Source organism: Mustelus asterias, chromosome 7 (genome assembly GCF_964213995.1).
Source record: "Mustelus asterias chromosome 7, sMusAst1.hap1.1, whole genome shotgun sequence".
Lineage (NCBI taxonomy): Eukaryota > Metazoa > Chordata > Chondrichthyes > Carcharhiniformes > Triakidae > Mustelus > Mustelus asterias.
Window position 1 is genome coordinate 55,577,581 of NC_135807.1, and position 17,235 is coordinate 55,594,815.

Here is a 17,235-nt window from a genome sequence, read left to right on the forward strand (position 1 = left end):
GTGGGTTAGGTTGATTGGCCGTGTTAAATTGACCCTAATGTCGGAGATTAGCAGGGTAAATAAGGGTTACGGGAATAGGGCTCTGAGTGGGAGTGTTGTCTCGATGAGCCAAATGACCTCCTTCTATACTGTAGGGATTCTATGATTCTATGAAAGTAGTAAAGAGGAATCTGTGGACCTTTTAAAGACAGATACAGGCAAGAATTGGCAATAAGCAAATGACAGATTTGTTGTATCCATTTTCATTGTGAAATGCTGACAAAACACCAACCATACAAGAAAACTTTAAATCAAGTGGAGGAACGTAATGGATTAATGTAAGTATATGACAATGGAGAACATAAATAGGATTTAAAATAGACAAATCTACAGGACCTAATTATTTCCTCCCAAGGATACTAAAAGAAAATGGTGAGGTAATTGAAGATGCATTATACATAATTTCCCAAAGATCTCTAAATTCAGGAATTGTATCGTTGGATTGGAAATTTGCAAATGTCACAGTTTTAGTTAAGAATAAAAGTAAGGGAGAATTGTTGACTGTGTTCAAAGCAGATGAATTTTTCCAAGATGCTCTGAAGGAGCAGGAAAAGTCCTTATTTTCAAATAATGTACCTAAAGCCTGTTTCATGACTGAAAGGCCATCTTTTCTGCCTTTACCATTATGGTGGATGACATCAACTAAATTCTAGGCATACATAATTTAAGAACATAAGAATTAGGAGCAGGAGTAGGCCATTCAGCCCCTTTTAGTATGATCTGCAGTTTAATAAGAACATGAGTGATCAGATTTTAGCCTTAACTCCGCTTTCCTGCCTGCCCCCTACCCCCTCCCCATAATCCTTGACTTCCTCATCAATCAAATCTCTATCTAACTCAGCCTTGAATATATTCAATCACACAGCCTCCGCTGCTCATGGGGAAGAGAATTTCAAACACTAAACTCCCTGTAAGAGAAGAAATTCCTCTTATTCTCTGTTTTAAATGGGGGCCCATTATTTTTAAACAGCCAGATCCCTCTGTACTGCTGCATGCTATAATCTGCAAATATTTTGCCTACTCACCCGATCCATCTATATCCTCGTTGTATCCTCCTAACAGCTTGTTTTCTGACCTATCTTTGCATTGTCAGTAAATTTGGTTACAATTCATTTGGGGTGGGATTTTCTGCGCAACCTGTAGCCACTGGTCTGCAACGGGATCTTCTGGTCCCACCGTTGTCAACGTTGAATGTATCCCTCGCTCCCAGGAAACCGGCAATGGGGATGTGCCATCACCATGACTGGAAGATCCTGCCAGAGTGAACAGCCAGAAAATTCCAGCCTTGATCCCTTCATCCAAGTCATGAATATGGGTCATAAATAGTTGAGGTTTTAGCACTGCTCCCCATGACACTCCACTGGTTCCAATTTGCCAAATGACCTATACCAACTCTCTGTTTTCTGTTTGTTAGCATATCCCTGCTAATATATCACCCCCAACACCACAAGCTCTGATCTTGTGTAGTAATAGTTTTATGTGACAACTTGTCCAAAGCCTTTTGGAAATCCAAATGCACTATATATACTGGTTCCCCTTTATCCACACTTTTTTAATGTACAGGATTTGGATGTCACTAGCTAAGCCAACATTTATTGCCCATCCCTAATTGCCCTTGAGAAGGTGGTGGCAAACTACCTTCTTGAACCACTGCAGTCCCTGTGGTGTCGGTGCACCGACAGTGCTGTTAACGGAGGGGGGGTTCCAGAATTTTGAGCAAATGATGCTGAAGGAACGGTGATATATTTCTAAGTCAGGATGATGTGTGACTTGGAGGGGAGTTTCCAGGTTGTGGTGTTCCCATGTATCAGCCCTTGTCCTTCATAGCTTGGTGAAAAATGCACCGCGTTTGTAATATCGGTAGTCATCCCAGGCATGTGAGCTTTCAGCATGCCTTCCTAAAAGCTTTTAAAGTGTGCTATCACTTTATAAAGGCAGCACAGAGGTCAAATATGCAGTGATATTCATTGCCAGAGCTCCACTATCACGGCTTGAATGTCTCATTGAACCATTTGTACTGACTGTTGCTTTATATTTCCCTCTTTTTATTTACCATTAAAATAAAGTATTGCAAGTGTAAATCCTGATCCTTTCACACCACATAATGCAACTAGCATTAATCAGCATGCCAATGCGCCTGTTAGGAACTTGTTATTGGATCCCTCCTTTTTAAATGGCAAAGAACTGCATATGGAATCTGCTGAATTCTTTGTTTACTTTTTGTATCACATGTAAGATTCATTGTCCTTCTGCAAAGTTTAAATGGCTATTTCCTGATGGATGTGCATCATTGTGCTTAAAGTGCTTGATCAAGTTCTAATAGTTGCTGACAATACTGATTTACCCCAAGATTTAATAACTCAAACATTAAAAGGTTCAAGGACCATTACTATTATCTTTATATTGCAGAGATAATTTAAAGTGTGTTATGATCATACCAGATGTTATTCGCTGAGCAAACCAAATCCCAGGGGGAAACTTATCTTGCTGATCAGAACCATTTTTTGTACTCTGAAAATGAGGAAAAAGCTGTTGATCCCAGAAGCATAGAGTTCCTGTAACACTTATAGGATTTTAAAAAGTAAATTCCTTATTAACAAGAAGAAAAAAACTTAAGCACATGAGATTAAAGTTACACAATTAAAACAGTATACACAGAAAAAATATATCTTTTCTCTTTCATCTTCAAATTCATTGTCCTAATTTTATTTGAACTCTTCTAAAATACAAAAATCTTTCATAGCTTGGTGGAGAAAACCAGAGGGGAGTTCTGAAGGAACTCTTCTGGAGGAAAAAGGGAAAGTCTAGAACAGAAGGCGAGCCACAAGAAAATAAAACAAACAAAATATCATACACTTCTTCTCTGCCTGCTGCTTATAAGCACCAAATCTGGTGAGGCTGGCAACAGGTGCCAACACCACAAAGTCGGAAGAACACTGGTTTTTGATTGGCATCATTCAACCCAAACAATTGGATCTCAATGATGTCTTTGCCTCATTGCCTCACTGATGTTGACTGAATAACAGGAAACAGGTAATTGTGATGAATAATTGTTTTTCTGACAGTTTTATTCATTCATCAGATGTGAACATCTCTGTGGGCCAGAATTTATCAAATTACCCTTGAGATGGGGGTAGTGAGTTGCCAACTTGAATCTGGTGTGGTTTCACCTATAATGCCGTTAGGTAGGGAGTTCCAGGTTTTTGACCCAGCAACAGTGAAAAAGCAGCCAGAGAGTTTAAAGTAAAGATGGTGTGCAATTTGGAGGGGAACGTGCAGGGGGCAGTATATCCATGTGTCTGCTGCCTTTTCTAGGTGGTAGAGATCATACATTTGGAAGATGTTGTTGAAGAAGCCTTGGTGAGGCTTATAAATGCTGCACACTTCTGCCATCATGCGCCTGTGGTGGAGGAAGTGACTCTTTATAATAGTGTGTCAATCAAGTGGGTTGCATTGTCTTGGATAATGCCAAGCTTCTTGAGTGTTAGAGCTGTACTCACCCAGGCAAGTGGAGCATATTCCATCACATTTCTGACTTGTGCTTTGAAGATGGTGGACAGGCTTTGGGGAGTCAGGAGATGAGTCATCACTGCAGAATTCCCAACCTCGCCCCTGTATTTATATGTCTGGTCCAGATAGATTTCTGGTTAATGGTAACCCCCAGGATGTTGATAGTGAGGGATTCAGTGATGCTAATGTTGATAAAAATCAAGGTGAGATAGTTAGATTTTCCCTTGGTGAAGATGGTCATTGCCAGGCACTTGAATGTTACTTGCCACTTACTAGACCATGGTAAAGAATGGTGCACAGATCTTGCTGCTATGGGCATGGACTGCTTCAGTATCTATGCTGTTATGAATGGTACTGAGTATTGTATAATCATCAGCAAATACCCATCCCCTCTTATGATGGTGGAAATATCATATGTCAAAGCAGATGAAGTTGGTTGCGCCTAGGATGCTACCCTTAGGAACTCTTGCTGCAGTGTCCTGGGACTGAGATGATTGGTCTCTGACATCCACAATCATCTTCCTTTATGCTAGGCATGACTCCAGCCAGTGGAGAGTTTTCCCCTCGAGTCTCTCTGATTTCAGTTTTGTTAGGTCTGCTCAATGTTTCGACGTCAAGGGCAATCTCTCATCTCATCACTTGAATTGATCTCTCGTTTGGACCAAGACCATAATGAAGTCTGGAGCTGAGTGGCCTTGGTGAAACCCAAACTGAATGTTGATGAGCAGGTTGTGACTGAACAAGTGCTGCTGATGATAACACTACACATGACACCTTCCAACATTTTTCTGATGGTTGAGAGTAGATTGACAGAGTGATAGTTGTCCAGATTGGGTTTGTCCTGCGGACTACGGACCTGGGAAACTTTCCACATTGTCGGGTAGATGTCAGTATTGAGACTGTACTGGAGCTGCTCGGTTAGAGGCGCAGAGAGTCTGAAGCAACATCTTCAGCACTACAGCTGGGATGTTGTTCAGGCCCAAAGCGTTGCCGTATCATGGGCTAGAGGGAGGTATACAGTGAAGATCCCCACCAGTTGCTATTGGGAGCACTATTTTTCTTGATGTATATTCATGACTTAGATTTGGGTGTACAGATCGCAATTTCAAAATTTGAAGATGACACAAAGTTTGGAAACATTGTAAACTGTAAAGAGGATATTGATAGACTTGAAGAAGTCATAGACAGGCTAGTGGCACGGGTGAACACAAAGCAGAAGAAATTTAATGGAGAGAGGTGTGATGTGTCACATTTAGGTAGGAAGTAGGAGGAGTGGCGATACAGTACACAATTCTAAATGGGATATAAAAACAGAGTGGGTATATGTGCACAAATGGCTGAAGGTGGCTGGGCAGATCGAGAAAGTCCTTTAAAAAGGCACAATAGATCCTGGTCTTTATAGAAATAAGCATAGAGTACAAAAGCAAGGAAGTTATGACTAACCCTTATAAAACACTGTATTGGTCGGAAGTTTATCGGCAAGCCTGCCCCAGAATCCGGGCGGGCGAGGCTTGCAGAACGGCATTCTCCGGCAGGCAGGATCTTACGAGCCTCAGTTGGGCGAGGCGGTAAAATTCCAGTAATTGTGTCCAATTCTGGACAACACAATTTAGGAGGGATTTGAAGAGAGTGCAGAAAAGATCTGAAGAATTGTTCCAGGGATGAGGGACCTCAGTTACATAAATAGATTGGAAAAATTGTGGTTGGTCTCCTTAGAAGTTTGAGGTGAGATTTTATAGCGATATCCAAAATCATGAGCGTTCTGGACAGAGTAGATAAAGAGAAATCGTTCTCATTGGCAGGAGGGTTGAGAAACCAGAGGATACCAATTTGAAGTGATTGACAAAAGAATAAATGCCAACATGGGGAAAATGTATACAGTGAGGGCTTTGATCTCGAATGCAGCGTCTGGAAGTGTGGTGGGGGCAGATACAGTCGTGGCTTTCAAAAGGAAATTGGAAAAGCCCCTGAAGAGAAAAACTTTGTAGGGCCAGCAGAAAAGGACAGGGAGTGGAACTAGTTAAGTTGCTGTTGGCACAGACATGGTAAACCACATGGCCTCCTTCAGTGCTGTAAATATTTTCTATGATCCTTTTCTGTGATTTCTTGTCTTGCTGCCAGGCCAGAACACACCTGCTAAAATAGCATGTGATGCAAGGTTGGCAGAGACCTGATGATTTGCACGCTGCCAGAATGTTAATCCCCTGGATGCTCATTCTTGTCAGACGCGTGGAGTTAATGCTCCGAACTCAGGTGAGCACTCCTCCTGCAAATCTTCCCTGAGCGGGATGATCTCAACAGAGAGCAGAATTGAACTCAGTTCTCCTGGGCTAGGGAGCGGAAATTTGGCTTGGGTTTGCATCTGTTCACCTCAATAACCTGTTAGAAATGTTGGTGTGTAGATATGGGCCTAAAATAGGGTGTCTATCACTCTTCCGGTGAAGTTACATTGGAGGAAGGGTGTGCGGTGCAGAATCAAACAATTAAAGTGTTTGGACTGATGTCTGAACACTGCTGTTCCTGGCACCGTGTATTTCAGTTGTCTTAAGAGTACTGAACAAATATTCCCCTGACATTTTTGTTTTAAGTTTACTAAAATATTTGTTGCATGAGATGGGGATGACAATCATATCTGCCAAAAATGTTAAGCCTTGTATTTTTGTTGCAGGAATCCAGGAAGGGCCTCAGTGTAATCGATGTAGGAATAACTGGGCGCTGAAATTCGCTATTCTGCTGCTCTATGTCCTGTGCGCCATGCTGACCATTACTGTAGCCATCCTGGGATACAAAGGTATCAGAACTTTTACACCATTCTTTCACCTTCTTGTATTATTCTGCAATTCAGTGCACACATTTAATATTTTAAACAATATATACGGATTGTTTTGACAGTAGTTTACTGCTGAACGTGCTGGTTCTGAAATCATGAGATCTTGATGCCGCAGCTCACCATAACAAACATAACTAACGTCTGACAACCATTCCATCTTGAAGGGTCAGAGATTTATTTTGGCATTATTCTCTTGGAAAAATGTTGTTTCCCGAAAGCAGAAGCAATAAGTTTATAAATAGAGCGCACTGGGATAGAGACAGCACATGTTTTATGGAAAATAAATAACCCGCTACAGCAGCAATTTAACTTGCATATATTTCTCGATGTCATATTTTAATAGTCTGTAGTTCACAACTGTCACAATAATTAAAATTTCATGGACTGACTAGGAAAGTAGGGCCACTCACTGAATTAAAAATAGTGGAAACAGAATAGAGTTTCTCATTTATAAAGGCAAAATTGCTGCTTTGAACAAGTAAACAAATTAGGTCTGGCTGAGGTACAACTCACAACACTATTCTATGATTTGAATGTACAATTAAAGTAAGTCCCTCCACCTTGCAGAAGCTGTGCATCAATTCTCAGATGCTTTTTCCTACCTCTCCCTGCACCATGACCCAACCACCGAACATCAAGCCATTGTTTCCAGGAGAGTCACTGATCTTGCCTCCTCTTGGAACTTCCTTCCATAGTCTCCACTCATTGTCCCCCAAACAGGCACAACCCACTTTTACCTCCTTACCAAAATTCACAAACAGAATTGTCCCGGCAGACTCATCGGGCCCGATTTTACCATCACGTCGCGCCCGTTTTCGGGCGCAAAAACTTGGTAAAGTCGGGCGTGAGGTGAGTCGCACGATCCATGCCCGCCTCCATGCCAGTTCCCCCTTTACCGAGGGCCAAAAATGGCCGCCGTCGGGATTGCACCCGAAACGGGCATGACATCAATTAAAATGCATTTGCATACATTTAAATTGACTTAATGGGCTGCACACCCAAACTTACCGGCATTTCCCCCTTTACCACCACATTCGCCCATCCAGAATCGGCACGAAACAGACATGGTCCGCAAAGGTCCAATTTGGGCATTCCAGCTTCTGAGGAGGTAAGTTCCGAGCTTCCGGCGGCTCTCTGACTCAGGTGTGTGTGGGGGGAGGGGGGTAGAGGAAGGCGGGTCAGATGGCTCTCTGGTGGTGGTGGGGGGGGGGGGGGGTCAGATGGCTCTCTGGGTGGGCGGGGGAGGGAGGTGTGTCAGATAGCTCTCTGGTGGGGGGGAGGGAGGCAGGTCAGATGGCTCTCTGACTCTGATCGTGGGGGGATGGGGGGTGACGGGGCAGGGACAGGGGGGTCTGTTGCCACTTTGCATGTGATCAGTCAGGGGGAAGGGGGGTCTGCTGCCACTCTGCGTGTGATCGGTGGAGGGGAAGGGGGGGAGGCCCGTGATTGGTCTGGGTGGCAGGGGGTGGGGGGATAAGGGGGTCAGTTATGTTGTGCGGGTGGGGTAATGTCTGTGGGGGCTAGGGGGAGGCATTATCCGGCCCGGCAGCGATGTGACAAGGGAGCGTTTTTCTATTTATTTTACTGTGCATGCGCAGTTGGATGTGCCGATTGGAGCTGCAGTGTTTCGGGTGTGATAATCCCCGCCCACAGGCTTCTGCAGCGTAATTCAGAATCACTGCTATTTTTTCAGGCAAAGTGCTTATGGGGGCGCCTGAGAACTGGTCTAAACATTGGATCTGAAACACTCCCAGTTTCAAGTCCGCCCAGCACTTAGAATTAAAATGGTAAAATAGGGCCCATCATATCTGCCTGTTCCTGCCCACTGAACTCATTTCTTCCTATCTTGACTCTATTTTCTCTCCTCTAGTCCAGTCTGTTCCCACCTACATTTGTGATTCTTCTAATGAAAGGCCAATCAATAAATTTAAATCCTGTCAAGTCATTAATCCATAATAAAAACAAACATTTATATTCATAGACCCACATCAAAAATAATTAATGCGTTTATAACTGCTCGGAGCTGCCAATCAAACTGTTATCTTACAGACCCCCACTGTGACAATGATAAGTTGTAGAAACAGTCGAGTAGTAATATTACCATTAATTAGCCCTGAGGCTTGTCAACAAACAGCTTTGAAATTGCAAGCACATTTTTTCAATTCAGAGATATGGCAAGCTGCTTTTTTTCCCAAGATTTAAACAGCAGGCAATTTAAATAACTTGACAGCTTGGCACTTTCCACAGACCTTATCCATCTTTTAGACACATTCACATCTACTCTTAAAAGTTGTAAATCACACACTACAGAGAACAAAGCTCTTTGCAGCGAAAGTAGAGTCTGTTTGAACTCAGCACCGAGATCAGTGATGACTTAGCTCTAATTTTAAGATTAGGCACTCTTGTTTTCAGTGAATTTTTTACTTTTTGTTCATGCGATGTAGGTGCCACTGGCTAGGCCCATCCCTAATTCCCCATCCCTAATTGCCCTTGAGAAATTGTAGTGAGCTGTCTTCTTGAACTGCTGCAATCCATTTGTTGTAGGAACACCGGAAGCGCTGATAGGAAGGAGTTCCAGGATTTTGGCCCAGCAACAATGAAGTAATGGCAATGTAGACAGGATGGTGTGTGATTTGGGGGAACTTGCACGCAGTAATGTCTCATTCATCTGCTCCCCTTATCCCTCAAGGCATTGGAGGTCACGGATTTGGAAGGTGCTGTTTGTTGAAGGAGCCTTGCTGAGTTACAGCAGTGCATCTTATCAATGGCACACTGCTGCTTCTGTGCATCGGCGGTGAAGATGAGTGCATGTTGAATGTGGAGGATGGGGTGCCAATCACATGGACTGCTTTCCCCTGGGTAGTTTTGAGCTTCTTAATTGTTGAGGAGCTGCACTCATCCAGCCAAGTGGAGAGTATTCCATCACACTCCTGATTTGTGTCTTGTAGATGGTGGACTGGCTTTTGGGCAATGGGAGGTGAGATTCTCTCTGGAGAATTCCAAGCCTCTGACCTGCCCTTGTAGCCACGATATTTATATGGTAGCCCCAGTTCAGTTTCTAGTCGATGGTAACTCTCAGGATGTTGATAGTGGGAAATATTACAATGGTAATGCCATTGGATGTCATGGGGAGATGGTTAAATTCTCTCTTGTTGGAGATGGTCATTGCCAGGCACCTGTGTGGTGTGAATGTTACTTGCCACTTGTCAGCCCAAGCCTGGATATTGTCTAGGACTTGTTGCATTTGGACATAGACTGTTTCAGTATCTGAAGAATCGAGAATGATGCTCAACATTGTGCATTCATCAGCGAACATCCCCACTTCTTATCTTATGAGAGAGAGAAGATAATTGATGAAGAAACTGAAGAAGATTGGGCTTAGGGCACTACCCTGAGGAACTCCTGCAGTGATGTCCCAGAACTGAGATGATTAACTTCCAATCACCACAACCACCGTTTTTCCCTAGGCATAAATGCTAACTTGATGTCAAGTGCAGTCATTCTCACCTCACCTCTTGAGTTCAACTCTTTTGTTCATGTTTGAACCAAGGCTGCAATGAGGTCAGGATCTGAGTGGCCCTGGCAGAATTCAAACTGAGCATCAGTGAGCAGGTTATTGATGAATAAGTGCTGCTTGATAGAACTGTCAAGGACATTTTTCGTTATTTTGTTGATGACTGCAAGTTGACCAATAAGGAAATAATTAACCGGGTTGGATTTGTCCTACTTTTTGCGTACAGGACATACCTGGGCAATTTTCAACATTGCTGGGTAGATGCCATTGTTGTAGCTGTACTAGAACAGCTTGGCTCAGGGTGCAGTTAGTTCTGAATGACAAGTCTTCAGTACTATTGCCAAGATATTGTCAGGGGCCATAGCCTTCCAGTGACTTCAGCTGTTTCTTGATATCACGTGGAATGAATTGAACTGGCTGAAGGCTAACATCTGTGATGCTGCGGTCCTCTGGAGGAGGCTGAGATGCATCATCCATTTGGCACTTTGGCTGAAGCTGGTTGCAGATGATTCTACCTTGTAATCTGCATTGGGCTCCCCCATCATTTAGGATGCAGATATTTGTGGAGCTTCCTCCTCCAGTTAGTTGTTTAATTGTACACTCCATGTGGCAGGACTGCACAGCTTAGAGCTGATCTGTTGGTGTAGAATCACTTAGCTCTGTCAATGGCATGCTGCTTTCACTGTCTATGGCATGCAAGTAGTCCTGTGATGTAGCTTCACCAGGTTGACAGCCTGGTGTTGCTCCTGGCACTCCCTCCATAGAACCATAGAAAATTACAGCTCAGAAACAGGCCTTTTGGCCCTTCTTGTCTGTGCCGAACCATTTTATGCCTAGTCCCACTGACCTGCACTTGGACCATATCCCTCCACACCCCTCTCCTCCATGAACCCGTCCAAGTTTTTCTTAAAGGTTAAAAGTGACCCCGCATTTACCACTTTATCCGGCAGCTCATTCCACACTCCCACCACTCTCTGCGTGAAGAAGCCCCCCCTAATATTCCCTTTAAACTTTTCTCCTTTCACCCTTAACCCATGCCCTCTGGTTTTTTTCTCCCCGAGCCTCAGCGGAAAAAGCCTGCTCGCATTCACTCTATCTATACCCATCAAAATCTTATACACCTCTATCAAATCTCCCCTCAATCTTCTACGCTCCAGGGAATAAAGTCCCAACCTATTCAATCTCTCTCTGTAACTCAGCTTCTCAAGTCCCGACAACATCCTTGTGAACCTTCTCTGCACTCTTTCAATCTTATTTACATCCTTCCTGTAACTAGGTGACCAAAACTGTACACAATACTCCAAATTCGGCCTCACCAATGCCTTATATAACCTTACCATAACACTCCAACTTTTATACTCGATACTCCGATTTATAAAGGCCAATGTACCAAAGGCACTCTTTACGACCCTATCCACCTGTGACGTCACTTTTAGGGAATTCTGTACCTGTATTCCCAGATCCCTCTGTTCAACTGCACTCTTCAGAATCCTACCATTTACCCTGTACGTTCTACTTTGATTTGTCCTTCCAAAGTGCAATATCTCACACTTGTCTGCGTTAAATTCCATTTGCCATTTTTCAGCCCATTTTTCTAGTTGGTCCAAATCCCTCTGCAAGCTTTGAAAACCTTCCTCACTGTCCACTACACCTCCAATCTTTGTATCATCAGCAAACTTGCTGATCCAATTTACCACATTATCATCCAGATCATTGATATAGATGACAAACAACAATGGACCCAACACCGATCCCTGCGGCACACCACTAGTCATGATGTGGAGATGCCGGCGTTGGACTGGGGTAAACACAGTAAGAAGTTTAACAACACCAGGTTAAAGTCCAACAGGTTTATTTGGTAGCAAAAGCCACACAAGCTTTCGAGGCTCTGAGCCCCTTCTTCAGGTGAGTGGGAATTCTCGATACTCCGATTTATAAAGGCCAATGTACCAAAGGCACTCTTTACGACCCTATCCACCTGTGACGTCACTTTTAGGGAATTCTGTACCTGTATTCCCAGATCCCTCTGTTCAACTGCACTCTTCAGAATCCTACCATTTACCCTGTACGTTCTACTTTGATTTGTCCTTCCAAAGTGCACCACTAGTCACAGGCCTCCACTCAGAGAAGCAATCCTCCACAACCACTCTCTGGCTTCTTCCATTGAGCCAGTGTCTTATCCAATTTACTACCTCCCCATGTATACCTAGCGACTGAACCTTCCTAACTAACCTCCCATGAGGGACCTTGTCAAAGGCCTTGCTGAAATCCAGGTAGACAACATCCACCGCCTTCCCTTCATCCACTTTCCTGGTAACCTCCTCGAAAAACTCTAATAGATTGGTCAAACATGACCTACCACGCACAAAGCCATGTTGACTCTCCCTAATAAGTCCCTGTCTATCCAAATATTTGTAGATCCTATCCCGTATCACACCTTCCAATAACTTGCCCACCACCGACGTCAAACTTACTGGCCGATAATTTCCCGGATTTCTTTTGGAACCTTTTTTAAACAACGGAACAACATGAGCGACCCTCCAATCATCCGGCACCTCCCCCGTGAATACTGACATTTTAAATATGTCTGCCAGGGCCCCTGCAAGTTCAACACTAGCTTCCCTCAAGGTCCGTGGGAATACCCTGTCCGGTCCTGGGGATTTATCCACTCTGATTTTCCTCAAGACAGCGAGCACCTCCTCCCCTTTAATCTGTAAAGGTTCCATGGCCTCCCTACCAGTTTGCCCTATTTCCGTAGACTCCATTCCCGTTTCCTCAGTAAATACGGATGCAAAAAAACCATTTAGTATCTCCCCCATCTCTTTTGGTTCCATACACAGTGTACCACTCTGGTCTTCAAGAGGACCAATTTTATCCCTCACTATCCTTTTGCTCCTAACATACCTATAGAAGCTCTTTGGATTTTCCTTCACTCTGTCTGCCAAAGCAACCTCATGTCTTCTTTTAGCCCTCCTGATTTCCCTCTTAAGTAGCTTCTTGCACTTTTTATACTCCTCGAGCATCTGATGTGTTCCTTGCTGCCTGTACATTTCATACAACTCTCTCTTCCTCTTAATCAGTGTTACAATCTCCCTCGAGAACCAAGGTTCCTTGTTCCGATTTACTTTGCCTTTAATCCTGACAGGAACATACAAACTCTGCACTCTCAAAATTTCTCCTTTGAAGGCCTCCCACTTTCCATTTACATCCTTACCAGAGAACAGCCTGTGCCAATCCACACTTCCCAGATCCCTTCTCATTTCATCAAATTTGGCCTTTTTCCAGTTCAGAACTTCAACCCGAGGACCAGATCTATCCTTATCCACGATCAGGTTGAAACTAATGGCATTATGATCACTGGATCCAAAGTGTTCACTCACATCCATCACCTGCCCTAACTCATTTCCCAATAGGAGATCCAATATCGCATCCTCTCTAGTTGGCACCTCTATATACTGATGTAGAAAATTCTCCTGAACACATTTTACAAACTCTACCCCGTCTAAACCTTTAACAGTATGTGAGTCCCAATCTATATGTGGAAAATTAAAATCCCCTACTATCACAACTTTGTGTTTCTTGCAGTTGTCAGCTATCTCTCCGCTGATTTGCTCCTCCAATTCTCGCTGACTATTGGGTGGTCTATAATACAAGCCCATTAATGTGGTCATACCTTTCCTGTTTCTCAGCTCCACCCATAGGGCCTCCGTAGACAAGCTCCCTAATCTATCCTGCCTGAGTACCGCTGTAACATTTTCCCTGACCAACAATGCCACCCCCCCACCTTTTATCCCTCTGCCTCTATCCCGCCTGAAACATTGGAACCCTGGAACATTGAGCTGCCAGTCCTGCCCCTCCTGTAGCCAAGTTTCACTAATGGCTATAATGTCATATTTCCACGTGTCTATCCACGCCTTCAGCTCATCTGCCTTCCCCACAATACTCCTGGCATTGAAATAGACACACCTCAAAAAATTATTTCCACCACACTCTACCCTTCCATTTGTGATTTTGCTTGAACTAACCTGTCTTTTTACCCCTGCTCCACTATCTGCTCTGGCACTCTGGTTCCCACCCCCCTGCAAATCTAGTTTAAACGCTCTCCAATAACACTAGCAAATCTCCCTGCAAGTATATTGGTCCCCTTGTAGTTTAGGTGTAACCCGTCTCTCTTGTACAGGTCCCACCTGCCCCAGAAGAGGTCCCAATGATCCAAGAATTGGAAACCCTGCCCCCTGCACCAGTTCCTCAGCCACGTGTTTATCCGCCCAAGCATCCTACTCCTGCCCTTACTGGCATGTGGCTCAGGTAGCAATCCTGAGATTACTACCCTCGGGGTCCTGCTTTTTAACTTCCTTCCAAGCTCTTTGTACTCACTCTTTAGGACCTCCTCACTCTTCCTTCCCACGTCATTGGTACCGACGTGTACCACGACATCTGGCTGATCACCTTCCCACTTTAGAACGCTGTGCACGCGATCAGAGACATCGCTGACCTTGGCACCTGGGAGGCAACAAACCATGCGGGAGTCTCTGTCCCGACCACAGAACCTCCAGTCTGTACCTCTGACCGTTGAGTCCCCTATCACTACTGCTCTCCTCTTCTTCATCCCACCCTTTTGCGCTGTAGAACCAGATTCAGTATCAGAGTTCCGGCTGTCGCAGCTTGTCCCAGGTAAAGCATCTCCCACAACAGTATCCAATTCAGTATACCTGTTGTGGAGGGGTATGTCCACTGGGGAACCCTGCTCTGCCTGTCCTTTCACACTGCCATTTCCTCTCCTTACAGTAACCCAATTTCCTGTGCTCTGCTGCTTAGGTGTAACTATCTCCCTAAAGCTACTGTCTATAAACTTCTCATTCTCCCGAATTAGATGGAGGTCATCAAGCTCCTTCTCCAGTTCCCTAACACGCTTTACTAGCAGCTGCAGCTGAATGCATCTTTTGCAGGTGCTGTTGTCAGAGATACCGGAGGTCTCCCTGATCTCCCACATCCTGCAAGAGGGGCATTCCAACATCCTGCCTGGCATTTTTTTTTAGTCTGGGGAAAAACAAGAATAAACTTTCTGGGAAAGAAAAAACCTACTCTCGCCTCTGCCTGTTCTCGCCGAAGCCCGTTTTGAGCCAAAGCCCTTCAGCTCTCACTCTGCCCCCTGCTCACTCTGCTGCCCGCTAACGACGCTGCCCGCTCAAAGGTGCGGCCTACTTTTAAACCCTCCAAAACCTTCCCAGGCTGCTGCTGGGCCTACTTCCTGTTTTGAAAAAAAACCTCCGATTTTTTTCACTAATTTAACTGAAAAATAAATAAATAAATAAAATGCACAAACAGCTCCCTTACCCTCAGCCTGCTCCTGTGGAACAACTCCTAAACTCTTCATTGAATTAGGGATGATCCCCCAGCTTGATGGTAATGGCAATGTGGGGGATATACCACATCATGAGATTACAACTTGTGGTTGGATACAATTGTGCTGTTGTAGATGACCCACAGCACCTCATGGATGCTCAGTTTTGAGTTGCTAGATCTATTTGAAGTCTAACATCTCTCATGTGGTAGTGCCACACAACACAATGGAAGGAATCCTCAATGTGAAGTTGGAACTTTGTTTCCACAAGGGCTGTGTGTGGTCACTCCTACCAATATTACTCACCTGATGAAGGAGCAGCGCTCCGAAAGCTCGTGATTCCAAATAAACCTGTTGGACTTTAACCTGGTGTCGTGAGACTTCTTACTGTGCCCACCCCAGTCCAACGCTGGCATCTCCACATCATGCCGACCAATGTTGTCATGTCCAGATGAATATGTGCCAGGTAGATTGATGAGGACCAGGTCAAGTTTTTTTCTCTCACCATCTGCTGCAGATCCAGTCTAGCAGCTCTGTCCTTTTGTGCTTGATCAGTCATGGTGCTACCGAGCCAGTCTTGGTGATGGACGTTAATATGCTAGAGTACATTATCTGCCCTTGTCACTCTCAGTGCATCTTCAGCGGGTGTTTAACATGGAGGAGTACTGATTCATCAACTGAGCGAGGGAGGGAGGTGCAGTAGGTGGTAATCAGCAAGGGGTTTCCTTGTCCATATTTGATCTAATACCATGAGTTTCTAAGGTCCAGAGCTGATGCTGACACTTCCCAGGATAACTCCCTCCCAGCTGTATATCACAGTGCTGCCACCACCTCTGTTATGTCTGACCTGCTGGTGGGACAGCACATATCCATGGTTGGTGCTGCTGACACTTAAGGTTTATTTATTAGTGTCACAAGTAGGCTTATTAACACTGCAATGAAGTTACTGTGAAAATTCCCTAGTCGCCACACTCTCCTGTCCGGGTACACTGAGGGAGAATTTAGCATGGCCAATGCACCTAACCAGCACATCGTTCAGACTGTGGGGGATAACCGGAGCACCTTGAGGAAACCCATGCAGACACAGGAAGAACGTGCAGACTCAGCACAGAGAGTGACCCAAGTTGGGAATCGAACCCAGGTCCCAGGTGCTGTGAGACAACAATGCTAACCACTATGCCACTGTGCTGCCCGTGTCTGGGACATTTGTCTGTAGGTTATCCATGATTCCAAGAGAATGACTATTTCAGGCTGTTATTTTCCGAGCCTGTGAGACAGCTCTCCAAACTTGAACAAAGAACAATACAGCACAGGAACAGGCCCTTCGACCCTCCAAGCCTGCGCCGCTCCCTGGTCCAAACTAGACCATTCTTTTGTATCCCTCCATTCCCACTCCGTTCATGTGGCTATCTAGATAAGTCTTAAACGGTCCCAGTGTGTCCGCCTCCACCACCTTGCCCGTCCGCCTCCACCACCTTGCCCAGCAGCGCATTCCAGGCCCCCACCACCCTCTGTGTAAAATATGTCCTTCTGATATCCGTGTTAAACCTCCCCCCATCTCATCTTGAACCTATGACCCCTCGTGAACGTCACTACCGATCTGGGAAAAAGCTTCCCACCGTTCACACTATCTATGCCTTTCATAATTTTATACACCTCTATTAGGTCACCCCCTCATCCTCCGTCTTTCCAGTGAGAACAACCCCAGTTTACCCAATCTCTCCTCATAACTAAGCCCTTCCATACCAGGCAACATCATGGCAAGCCTCCTCTGCACTCTCTCTAAAGCCTCCATGTCCTTCCGGTAGTGTGGCGACCAGAACTGGGCGCAGTATTCCAAATGCGGCCGAATCAACGTTCTATACAACCGCAACATCAGACCCCAACTTTTATACTCTATGCCCCCTCCTATAAAGGCAAGCATGCCATACGCCTTATCCACTACCTTCTCCACCTGTGACGTCACCTTCAAGGATCTGTGGACTTGCACACCCAGGT

At 44.8% G+C, this 17,235-nt stretch overlaps 1 protein-coding gene across 1 annotated transcript in view; it reads left to right on the plus strand.

Annotated features, from left to right (window-relative positions):
* The window catches only part of colec12 (collectin sub-family member 12), a 191,252-nt gene that overhangs the window by 109,659 nt on the left and 64,358 nt on the right, over nucleotides 1–17,235 (plus strand). Inside the window, exon 3 of the mRNA XM_078216080.1 lies at nucleotides 6,218–6,340. Within this exon, the coding sequence (XP_078072206.1) occupies nucleotides 6,218–6,340 (123 nt within the window). The remainder of the gene's footprint in view (nucleotides 1–6,217; nucleotides 6,341–17,235) is intronic.